This window comes from Wasmannia auropunctata, unplaced genomic scaffold, assembly GCF_000956235.1.
Source record: "Wasmannia auropunctata unplaced genomic scaffold, wasmannia.A_1.0 LD336106.1, whole genome shotgun sequence".
Classification (NCBI taxonomy): domain Eukaryota; kingdom Metazoa; phylum Arthropoda; class Insecta; order Hymenoptera; family Formicidae; genus Wasmannia; species Wasmannia auropunctata.
The window spans coordinates 9,449,590-9,462,184 of NW_012026784.1; the positions used below are offsets into that span (position 1 = coordinate 9,449,590).

At 36.1% G+C, this 12,595-nt stretch overlaps 2 protein-coding genes across 2 annotated transcripts in view; both read left to right on the top strand.

The window, feature by feature from the left end:
- LOC105456131 (protein yellow-like) overlaps positions 1-1,375 on the top strand; it is a 7,942-nt gene extending 6,567 nt beyond the window's left edge. The window contains exon 6 of the mRNA XM_011699954.1: positions 84-1,375. Coding sequence (XP_011698256.1) covers positions 84-284 — 201 coding nt within the window. The 3' untranslated portion in view covers positions 285-1,375. The remainder of the gene's footprint in view (positions 1-83) is intronic.
- Positions 1,376-5,257: 3,882 nt separating this feature from the next.
- LOC105456141 (protein yellow-like) lies at positions 5,258-12,201 on the top strand. The gene is made up of 6 exons (XM_011699964.1): positions 5,258-5,407; positions 6,550-6,770; positions 8,555-8,709; positions 8,968-9,288; positions 9,799-10,048; positions 10,793-12,201. Exons 2-6 carry the CDS (start codon positions 6,557-6,559, stop codon positions 11,731-11,733), a joined length of 1,881 nt encoding a protein of 626 aa, XP_011698266.1. The 5' UTR covers positions 5,258-5,407; positions 6,550-6,556; the 3' UTR covers positions 11,734-12,201.
- The last annotated feature ends 394 nt before the right edge of the window (positions 12,202-12,595 follow it).

Genomic DNA, 12,595 nt, shown 5'->3' on the forward strand with positions numbered 1-12,595 from the left:
AAAATTAAATTAAGGAATAATTTTCTTTATTCTAGGCAGCTTACGTTATTGTAATCAATGTCATAACCGTCCTTATATTGCAGATCATTACCGCGAAAAACGGCCGTCAAGAGGTATGGATTCTCACATCGTCGTTCCAAAAATTCATGACCGGGGCTATGAGCTCGAACGAGACAAACTTCCGAATACAAGCCGGTTATGTGGACGAGCTGATTCGCGGTACCAAGTGTAACGGTGCGCGTCTCAACTTTGACGGTTACGGGGCGCCGATACTCGCCAAATGAAGATCGTGGCACCGCGGGGAGTTCGATAATTCGCGTTTTCAGACGGTGACGTCCGTCCGGTGGCACAAGTATCCGAACTTTTTCGCGGCGTACCACCACTTTCCATCCTCCATCCGGCCATCGTATTCATTCCCGAGAATTTTTACTAGACCATCCTTCTTCCCCTGGATCGTGAGATCGATCTACCGTCACAGACCAGTCGATTACACCATCTTTATTGATCACAGTTGATTGGACGCGCGATATTACTACACGTACCTATACAATATTCCCGATGCGAAGGACAAATGGCTCTCTCTCCATAATATTCTCAAGATTTTGTAGAATTTATCAGCTTGAGGAGCCATGAAACTACTCGTGGTGCCAGTTACCTTTTACAATCCTTTTACAATAGTTCATATTCTGGTGCTTTGTGGTGTACACAATTTAATAGCAATAACCACCACCAATGGAATATATATATTATGTATATATTAATGTATATATATGTCACAGTCTTTTTGTATAATCAGCCTTTTTGTAAAATGACGCCTTTTTGCATAACGCCTTTGAAAATAACGATTATTCCTCGTAAAATACATGCGTGATAGGGCAGTATGTTTCGTCCCTCCTATGGGAGGGCTCCACCTAAAAAAAAAACTAACCTAAGCCAAACCATTTCTTGGTGTGGGATGGACCTCGCTTCGCGTTGTAAAGTGTTAGCGCGAAGGTATACTTCATTGAATAACCGGGCTAAGTCCGCAATAAAATAATATAGTGGCTGACTTTGCCATCGCTGGATGGGCAGTTGACTTTGCCCATAAAACTGGGTAATGTCGTTATTTTCAAAGACGTTATGCAAAAAGGCTGATTATATTATACGAAAAGGCTGCGACATATATATACAGGGTGTCCCGCAGTAGTTTTTGAGATATAATGTTTAAATTTAGCCAGTTATAGATTACGATTAAACGGAAACATGTCCGTGAACGTCGATAATATTAGTGATCGCGCACTTCACACGAGTACTAATCTTATAATTGGCTAAATTTAAACCCTTATATCTTAAAAACTATTGCTTAAAATAAAAATTTACAAATAACTTTATTATTTAATTTTTCGAAGACTTTCTTGCTATGATATTTTGATTCGCGAATTTCGGGACGCCCTGTATATAATTTTATGTATATATATTACGTATATATATGTATACATTACCGTTTCTAATATAAATAAATATTTTGTTTAATTTTGTTGACAATAGTGGACAAGTATCAGAATGCGCGTGCATTTTTGTATTTTGAGTATTTCTGTGTAATAAACGCGTTACTATTATTATATGCATATCATTGTTACTATTAAGAAATAATACTCATCATTTATATTACATAATAAAACAATAATGAAAAGAACAAAATAAAATAAAATTAGTTATAAATGTATATTAAACAATGTTGTATTTAATAGAAATATCGTATTTAATAAATATAATTATTACAATAAATGAAAATTTATCTAAAATTTTAAAATGGGCTATTTATTTTTAATTGGAAATACTATTCTTTAAAAATATTCGCTTTTTTAAAGTAAATATTTCTAAAGAATATAGCTTATCCCAAATGTATTTTATTTTGGTTAATCGTTATTTTATACATGATAACATTTTTAGATTACATATCTCTAAATTATAAAATACAAATAAAAAAAATATCACTCGTTAAAAAATATTTTATATTATATTAGAAAGCTAATAATAATAATAATATTATTATTATAACAAATGATATTAATATTTGTGATAAAGAATATTGCGTGAGCAAAATTACGTTCAATTGTATTATTTCAAAAAAGGTCAGATTTCTTTCCTCAAACATCTTTTTGAAAAAAAGATTGGCTTAATTAGTTTTAAAAGTTTGAATTTTTTTAATGACTTTTATATAAATTTAAATTAAATGAAAAAGTAGAAATAAAAAAATTCTTTGACATAGAAACAGTAGAAGAAGATCTAAAGCTAATTATTAACGCAATTCTTTTTCATTAGAGAGAAAATATTATTTTTTACATTTTAAGGACAGAAATACGGTAGCTATATTTATATAATTCTTTCATTTTGTAATTAAAAAACGAGACAGAGAAAGGGACTTACACGACGCGCGACGTTGCTTGAAGCTTGCAAAATTTTGACTTCTTTTCTCAGGTATACACGATAGACGTCGCAGGATATTTATAATTTACGGTAACGACAGCGAGGAAATCTGGCGACTCGAATCTAAGGTAGTCCTTCGTGATTCAACCGAGTCACGAATTACACCATCAAGGGCGAAAGTTTCCGATTGTCAGATGGTATCTCGGAAATGACGAAACATCTGAATATATTTGTTTTCTATTTCAAACCTAGGTATACTTTCGCGTAACGTGCAGGGACTATACTGATTTGAAAAATTCGTGATACGAGATTAAAGCACGTCTACACGATACGGAACGTGATTTCTGACAGCATAACCATTGCTATATATCGTCGGGCGAAATTTTTCTTCAGTCTGACCATAGAGTTGTGCCTAGCATGGTGGAAAGCTGCTCAACAAAATGACTTGGTTAGTTTAAAATTAATAAATAATTTATTTAAAATCTTCTCTATAACTGATTTATGCCGAAGTAAACTTTTAGATTAATAAGAGATAAAAAGTATATTTAATAACAAGTTTAATTAAATATCGACAATTATTACAGATACTAAGTTTGAAACAAAATTATGCAAATATTATAATTTTATTTGGAATAAAGCTTCTATCTTTTAAAAACAAAACATCAATAACAAATTTAGATATAACAAATTTTGTTTCAAACCATTATTGAATCAAATGTTTGTATTAAAAAATGAAATAATTTATTAAACTCTTATTAAAATATTTATAAAAATGTTACTGTATATATATATATATATATTTACATTTAATAATATTTAAAACTCTAATTATTCAAATAATGATATATGCACATTAACACTTTTCAAGGGAAAGTTCCGCAAAGCAAAGAAAGGAAAAAAACGCGATGTGGAAACATCGTTACGGATTAATATAACTGCGTATCCATGTATACTAGCAAGTCTTTTTACAGGAAACAGATTGCGTGCCGTAAATAGTGAGTTAGAAATCAGATTAGACTCGCGTTGATCCGGTTTAGTGAAGTATATATTTCGTCTGAAATACGCAAATAAAAATATTGGTGACTTTACAGCAATAATCGGTTCAATTTAGTAAATTACATAACGTGAACTTTAAAATTTCTATCATCAAAGTATTATTTTTAAATACGCAGTAAACCGTATCATATTTTTAAAGATCCAATAGAGCATATCGCATGGCTCAACTGCGAAATGTGGAACTTTTAGTTTTATTTTCCCCTATAGAAAGTTAGTATAACTACTGAAAGTTTTGAAATATATAGGTACTTTTCAATGCATATGTGCACAATGCGTCTGATATAATCTATATATTTTTTTTCAGTTAATCGGTTATGATTCAGTAAATACTAAATAGATTCGTTTCACTTTCCACATTTTTTCACACACAATAGTATTTCCTTATTTTTATAAATGTATATATCTTACAATAAATAATATGTATATAATATTTTAATTGTTATTAATCAAATTTAAAATTGTATCTCCTGCACAAGATACAATGTAACTTATTTTAATTTTTTTAAGAACATTTTTTTTCTCAATGAAGAAAATTATTTGCATGTTACTTAGAAAGTAAAAATTTAATTTGTTGCAAACTGATTACGCCGAAAGTATTTAATTTGTCATTATTTCTTCAAACAGTCAAATTTATATATTATTTTTAATTTTAAAAATTATAAAATATTTAGACAACGTAAAATTAAAAATTATTTTTAAGTACCTTAATCGACCTAATCTAATGAATAATGTACTATTAATACAAATATAAATAAAAAATAAATTCTTTCTCTCTCTCTTTCTCTCTTTCTATTTCTCTTTCTCTCGCTGTAAGCATATATTTAGGTGACTAGAATAACAAATAAAATAAATAAATATTTTTTTACATTTTTAAACCATATATAAAAAAATTTACGTATCTATAAAAATCCTTATTATATATGCCAAAATTTTTCATGAAACATGCGCGTGTACGTAACGAACAATATTCGACGTAAATAAAATGTGGCGAATAAAATGTTAACAAAGTATGAAACTTCCATCGGTTTTTGAAAAATAATATTTTTAATATGGTAATTGTGTCAGACGCAAAATAGTGCTTACATTATTCATTATTATAGGTTGTACAGATAATTTATCTTCGATACTTGCGGCAACACCACGTCAGTGACTGGCCGCTGCATTGAATCGGAAGGAAATAACGAATCACGGTACAGATTTAAACGGAGAGGGTGTGCGGTAAAGGGCACAAATATCGCGAAACTTTGGCGAAGAGATACAGTGCGCGTTGCAGGAGTGTCGAAGCAACAGCGTGTTGCTCTAGTAGTCTAGTCAGGTACCTCACCTTTCTGTTATAATCGCGTGCTGTAAATAATTACATGACTTTTGAGCATAATTATATAGCGATGCAACGGTAAAAAGGGGCAGTGCGGTAGTATTTTACTTGTACATTGACTTCATCATTTATCACTTATCGTGAACTTATAGCAGTAATAATTGGCATAATGAGACGAATAATTGTCGGGTAACGTTGCGAAACAATGCACGAATTTTCGTGACCGTGCACATCGTTCGTAAGTTCAACGTTCAAAGTTGGTAATTACGGTATCGGTGTCCGAGTACCGATGCTGCTTATGAAATGCTCGGCGCCGCCGGCCGTAGGAGGAAGTAAGTGCGAAAGCGGAAAGTAACTCCTAATCTCCGGTGGAAAGTGGCATTTATGCTAAATCGAAAAGAGCGTCTCGCTTCGTTTGCCGAACGAGTCATTGGAACAGAGCTATTTCAGGCTATAGCGTGAATTGCGCCCGTATTTGTCTCCGACCGCGTGGAGGGAAAGAGAGGCAGGATCGTTTCGCGACGACCGTGAGCTTGAGTAGCGAAATGTCGTGTCATCGAAGAAAAGTGCATACGCCGCGTGTGGAACTAATGATCGTGATTGCATCGCAGACTTCACCGAGCTCAGGTTTATGCGACTATAATCCAATATATACTTTGTCGTATTTAAGCGAACGATTTAATTAAATTAAATTTCTTCTGTTACTTTCAATCTCAAATCGATGTGAAGGAAAAGAGAAAGAGAGAGAGGAAGAAAAGTGAAGAAAGAATTAAATTCTTTAAGTATTAAAATAATTAAATACAAATGTATTATATATACATAAGAGGACATTAAAATTAATGAATAAAAAATAAAGAAAGGAAATCCACATTGTAAATTGTTGATTATTCCAATCCTTGATTGGAATAATAAAAGACATCTGCGTTATGCAATTAGTGTAGGAGGTATGTTGTATATAGGCGCGAATTATGATTTTGTCAACGGAGTGCGTTTTTGCATCGAATAACATTCCGCGTGCGTAACCATGAAATTATTGTGGCATATTGACGCAATTATCGCAGCGTTTCGCTGAACGAAAAAGCGTACGCCGACAGTTGGTCGAATTAGAGTTATTGAAATTATAACAGACTTGTACTAGTGTCATTTCTGCAAAAGCCTAAACCAAATCATAAAATTTCAGAAATTAGTTAAATAATTAATTTAATTTAATTGGTTTGAGTAATTAATTAAATTTCCATCTCTTTTCATAATTGCCATATATAATATGGAAAAACATAAATTTATTATTAATTATTACACACTGACATTTAATCACTTCTTGAAAATATATGATACTACTTTCATTTTTAATATTATATAACAGTATACTCTATTAAGCATATTAGTTACAATATTTTATCTAATTAATTAATTTCGTACAAATTTCAGAAACAGTGAATTTTGATTACTAAAGCTATATCGCGTAATAAATACTTTATTAACATTATTTCATCTTCTGTTATTTCGATCAAACAAACATAATAAATATCGCACGCATGTTTAAGTATCTCTATATCAACAACAAGATTAATCGTATTTGGCATAACAGTATTTGCATTATTCACTTTTTTTCTGCGTTTACGCAACGTCCCGAAGAAACGGCGTTCGTAATCCGTCTGCGACCGTAATACGATTATCCGGCAGATAAACGTTGCATCTCGGCGGTCTCGACTTTCATCCGACAGCTTAATTATCGTTTTCGTATAATCGGCTCACGGCACTGCTTCCAGACATGCCATGACGAGAAAGAAGAGGAGCAGCGATGTGGAGAGAAACGGATGGTTATCATACCGACCGCTGCAGTGGATGCCCCCGAGGAGAACGAGCCGACCCAGCTATTTCTACGCCTCCCCTGATTATACTTTCGGCAACACCAGGGATGAATCCAATCTGAACTATCATCATGATTTCCGGGACCACAGAAGGCAGCACGATTTACCGTACAGACATCGTGAGTCTTCAAATGTCAGCGTGAAGTTTATAATCGGCTCTTGGTAACCATGCACTCATAATTTGACATCCAAATTCGATGTAATTAAATAAGAAGATAGATACCATAATTGTAAGATATAGATTATAATTGACAGATAATATTAAATTTCTTATTGTGTAATCACTCAAGCACATCACGCTAAACGTAATTGTTTCTTAATTAGATATTATTACTCACAATAATATTGATATCACAGCTTGCATGATTAAAATTGATAACTTTATAATTTGTTTATTTCCGTAAATTGCGTTTTGCCTAGCCACATGTTTGCGGGAATTTAATGGCGGAAATGGCTCTAAATCGCGAGAGTTAAATGTAGAAAGTAAAAAGTTGGTCATTAACATTTTCATCGAGGTAGTAAACTTCAGACGGGGCCTTAAAATGATACAACAGCGTCGCGCGCGTTGTGTAAGTATGCAAGTTGCCCGTATGCAAGCAATTGAATTATGCAGAATCCGCATTGTTACAACGTTGTAAAATTCAAACGAGTTTCACCTAGAGCGCGGCAACAAAAAGAAATGCCCGGTGTCGCCTCGTAAAAACGCAATTATGGTGCAGCCGTAAAGTGAACCGCCTTCCACAGAAAATGCTCGCGCAATCATCAGGATGGCTCTTATTTTTTTTTACGAGGCATTTCCTCTCTATATGCTTTTTTGCTTTAAAAAAAGCATCTTCTTTAAAGTTAACGAAAAATTCTTCCTCCCTCTAAAAAAAATATCCATGGTCGTAAAAAATTAGAATAAAGCATGTGACTCGACGAGCGATTTTATCAAGCGTGTTGTAATCATTGTAAAAAGAGATTTTATCAACCGCTGCAACCGTTTACCCGCGCCGATATTTACTAAACTGGGAGTAAAAGGGGGAGCCGCCGACATTCGTTTGGTGCCCTCGATTCCTCATTCGCGACTCGATGCATTACTCGAGCAGATGCGCGAGTTCCCATGAACCCATCCACCAATGACCTATACCGCGGACTTGCAGCCCGGAGTCGTAATACAGACGAGAGGGAAAATCATCTTCGGGAGAAGGGATTCGCCATTCTCTCCTTTCGTAGGATCTAAGACACACTTACGACCCGGATAGTGGAATATGGTAGTCGCGTAACATCCATGGTGCCATCTCGAGCACTCGTCTTCCCGCGCGCTCGACATACGTCCGACAGTACGTCGTTAGGGCGAGAACGATAGCTCTCGGAGTTTAACGCGCCGCCGCGCCGGGTCCCGAATTAATAAGACGCCCGAAGAGAGGAAGGACTGCGCCGCACGAAGTGAGTAAGGAACGATGCGCGAACTCATCATCGCAAATCGCTTTCGCTCCCGATATTCATGTCAGCGAATAATGCGCCGCTTTCATACGTTATGCATCATATATGTCACACGCTGACAGACGATTAACGATTTAATCGCGCACACGGTGCCCCCCATCGAATATTGATGACTGCCTCGCGTACGCGGAGACCCACTTACCTCAATAAAGGAGATAACGTTACCGCCGTCGTCAGATGTGTGACTTCGCGAAAATCTCACTGCGTTTCTAATCGTATCGGGAACATATATCAGTGCTTCTTTACGTTCATTTTCGTTTAATCTTATAATTCTTATTGACTTGTAACTCGTAACACTCGTAACGATGTAATCGTATTAGGATTATCAAGATGCAATAAGTATATTTTGACGCAATCTCGTGTAATGAAAATGTAAATTTTATCGCGCAGGAGGCACATTCTGAATTTTACTTCACAGGTATGGCAAGCACGATACCATGGTTGCTATCAATGTCGTTACTGGCTGTCCCAAAATTTGCGGCTTACACGGGTCCCAATATTTTATCCAGGGACCTTCAGGCACCCGCGTTGCCATTAACATCGTCCATTTCTACTCCACAATTTTTTTCGCATGTAAGAAGCAACATAGAAGATTTCATTATCAGTTATTTAGTAAATTATTTAGTAAATTATTTAATCTTTTATAAATTAATTATAAATCATTTTTTAACTAATTTTTTTTTTAATTTTTAACTGAAAATATTTTAAAAAATGTGTTACACATAACAATTATATTTATTGCTTATTTACAATTGAGCCATTATTTGCCAATATCTTTCGAATTCTTTAAAATAATAATAAATTTGATGAAATTTTATCGCGTCTCGCTAGAACTTCAACTACAAAGATTCTACTGCATCGGTTTATGATGAACACGCCAGCACGTCGCGAAATTGCGATAATCATTCGCCGGAGGAAAAACCAACGGTTTCCACGATCACAGGCAATCTTTACGGATCGACGCCGCAATCGCGGCACCGCGTTGCTACATCCAATCTGGGAAGAAGCAATCCTTCCAGATCCATTGGAAGAGCCATCGATATGTTCCGCGCGGATCCGCACTCGGTCAATCAATTGGACTTCAACGATTTCGGCGACGGTTTCGCGCCGGGGCGCATCATAGACGACTACGTTGGTCCCGCTATGGAACTAGTGCGTGGCGCTTTTTCTTTTTTAGTTTAGACGAAAGTGGTCCAAAGGGTTTCGGAATGTCTAAATGTCGGCGATGTTTAATCGTAACGTCGAAATACCGTAATATTTTAACGTAATATTCTAATAGAAGCGAAAAAAGTCGCTCAAATAATCTATGCAATTTGATACAGATTGTCTGCATAATTAATACGCGCAATTTCATTAATGTATAGAAGTAATAAATCAACTGCAGCTTATCGTTTGTATCGCTTATATCGCGCTTGTCAGTAATATGCATATTTTTTGCTACATTTAAATAGTCAATTATAGTGCATGTCTCTCATGAATATCATGATGTATCAAAACAACAAAAAAATTATCAGCTTACATTTTACAGATTTATCTTATAAAATTGAAATGGTTTCGCCGACGAAAAACTATTTACACGTAATTACAAATCGAGATGAGTGATACAGATATTGCGGATTTTCCAACAAGCTTCGAATTTACGACTCGCCATTTTTTTAACAGGTGTACGCCTGGTCCACGATTGATTTTGAATTCGACAGTATCGACGCGCGAGACAACGCTATATTCGAGGGCGACTACATCGCGGAGAATAACCTGCCCCTGGGCCTGGAAGTCTGGCGCGATAAAGTCTTCATCACTCTGCCAAAATGGAGAACCGGCATACCGGCGACTCTGGCTACCGTGCCCAGACATTCCAAAACAAGAAGCCCCAAATTAAGGCCGTACCCTAACTGGCAGTGGCATCAACCAGGTTATCTTTATGCTAATTATCGGATTCTGTAGAAAAGTTCTTACTCTTTTCCTTTTAGACCAATTTCGGGGATTTAAAATGCATGCGGTTATTAATCTAATTTAAAGTCTTTTTTAAACTTAATAAAAAATGCACAATAAATAAATGTTTATTAATACTAGCAAAAGAAAAATCCGTTGTGCTTCATCTTGTAAATTTACATTTAGCTAGAAAATATAGCGATGGCCTGAATTATGCTTTAAAAAATTTAGGACAATGCTATGATTTGAAACGTAGTTTTAAATTGTTACAGTTACAATTATTTATTAGTTAAAGTTACAAGTTGCGAAGATAAGAAAGTGACTCGCGCAGAAAGATTCTGCGAGAATGGATTATAAACCTACGCAAAGAGTCTGGAATTATAAGAAACGGCAATATTATTTTTGCGCAATCAGGAAAGCGCGGAAACTGAGTAAATGGACTTCTCACGCGAATTGTCTCGCGAACCAACTTGCTTTATTCTGTTCAATGAAACAAGAGCGAATCGTAAAGAGCTATTTAATTTATGACGTCAGAGAGTAAGCCAGCAAGCTGACGAACTGGAAAGAAATATAAAGAAATTTTTTTTCAATTTGAAAAACTGTATTTTTCCAGTTTAGAGGAACAAACAAATTCTCCGCTATAAATTTAATCTATCAAAAATATACATATCTACCATGATCCGCGATAACTAAATAAAACGTTGCTCGTTCTATCTCTTTCCAGGAAGCTGCGAGAGCTTAACGTCAGTCTTTCGAGTTCAAGTGGACGAGTGCAATCGGTTGTGGGTTCTCGACTCCGGCAAAACGGAGCTCGCCAAAAGATCCAAACAAGTCTGCCCGCCCGCAATATACATCTTCGATCTGCGCACCGACACCCTCATCAGGAAGTACACCTTGCCGGACGAGCAGATCAAGCAGGACTCCCTGTACATCAACATCGTGGTGGATGTCAGAAACAACGACTGCGGCTCCGCGGTGGCGTACTTGGCGGACGTCTGGCGATACGGTATCGTGGTGTACGACTTCTTCAAGGACTCCACCTTCAGAGTCGAGCATCACTTCTTCTATCCCGATCCCCTGGCGGCCAGATACGAGCTGCACGGTATAAAGTTCCAGTGGACCGACGGAATATTCGGAATGGCGCTCAGTCCCGAGGACGTTCACAACGACAGAACGCTGTTCTTCCATCCGATGTCGAGCTTCCGGGAGTTCGCCGTGTCCACGTCGGTCTTCAGCGACAAGCGAACCGCGGATTATAGCACGGAGAAGTTCATGCCCGTCGGGAAGCCCAGGGCCAAGGACTACGGCCACTCCTCCGGGTCCGCCGTCGACCGGAACGGCGTCATGTTCTTCAACATGGTCACCAGGGACTCCGTGTGGTGCTGGGACACCAGGAAGGAGTACATACCGCAGAATCTGGGTGTGATTGGCACTAGCAACGAATCGCTCGTGTTCCCGAACGACATCAAGGTGGACCACGAACCGGATCAAAGTGTGTGGCTGCTGTCGAATCGATTGCCGATGTATTTGTACGGGACACTGAACAGCGGGAGTATTAATTACAGGGTGTTTAAGGCGGACGTTAAGGAGGCCGTCAGGGATACCGTCTGCGATCCTAATTACGTAGTCCCTGACTCGGATCCGGGCCTCGACGATACTTGTTGAAAATTCGATTCGCACACACGTCATTAAATTAAATTATATTTAAATTTTAATTCTCGACAACTCTAATCGGATTTCTCAACATCGACATGCCTCTTACTTTAAAGTCTAAGCATTAAAATCCCCAGCACTGAACATCATTCAGGGATATACCTCCTTTTCTTAAGTTATTCCGCGTTTATTTATATCATTTCTGATTTTCGCCGATTGTAAACTATAATAGATTGAATGATCCAGAGAACATATCTTCGATATTTAACACGCATTGTTTAGTATCAGCACGTTTATTTAAATATTCCTACTACTGTAAGCAGTGCAGTCTTCCGAGTTACCAATGATTAGACAATTGTATGTAAAATTTTTAGCATAATTACATTTTGTACATATTTGTAAACCATACATTTGTATAAAACTTTTGCTAGATGTATAAAATTATCTGATAGAAGTGAAATACATTGCTATCGCGTGTAATATTCCCGATAATTTATTATAACTGCTCATATATTGTCTTATGTGTATGTGGGAAGAGAAATGTCAGGATTGATCGATCAACCGTAAGCGTCATTAGCACAACCTTATTTCAGAAATTGAAAATGCACATTTTTTTTCTAGGGGGTGACAATAATGACGTTTCGTAACCGTAAATTCGTTACTTTAGACATTGTACCGTAATGTCTCTTTATTGAACCCATAAAAGATTGATTTACGACTAATGAATAAAACATGTGTTTTAAATGGAAATTAACCATGTTTGTATAATTTTATGGCATCTTATTTATCTTTCTTGCTTGTATCATACAGATTACATTTTGGATGAATGACCCACTTTTGGCGATGTCTACACTGAGAAAAAAAATTACTTAAA

Bases quoted from the DNA above. Each gene is read 5' to 3' on its own strand.
- LOC105456141 (XM_011699964.1), top strand. From the start codon at position 6,557: ATGACGAGAAAGAAGAGGAGCAGCGATGTGGAGAGAAACGGATGGTTA. The intron at 9,289-9,798 runs GTGCGTGGCGCT...TTTTTTTAACAG, and splicing joins TTGGTCCCGCTATGGAACTA to GTGTACGCCTGGTCCACGAT. The intron at 10,049-10,792 runs GTTATCTTTATG...ATCTCTTTCCAG, and splicing joins CTGGCAGTGGCATCAACCAG to GAAGCTGCGAGAGCTTAACG.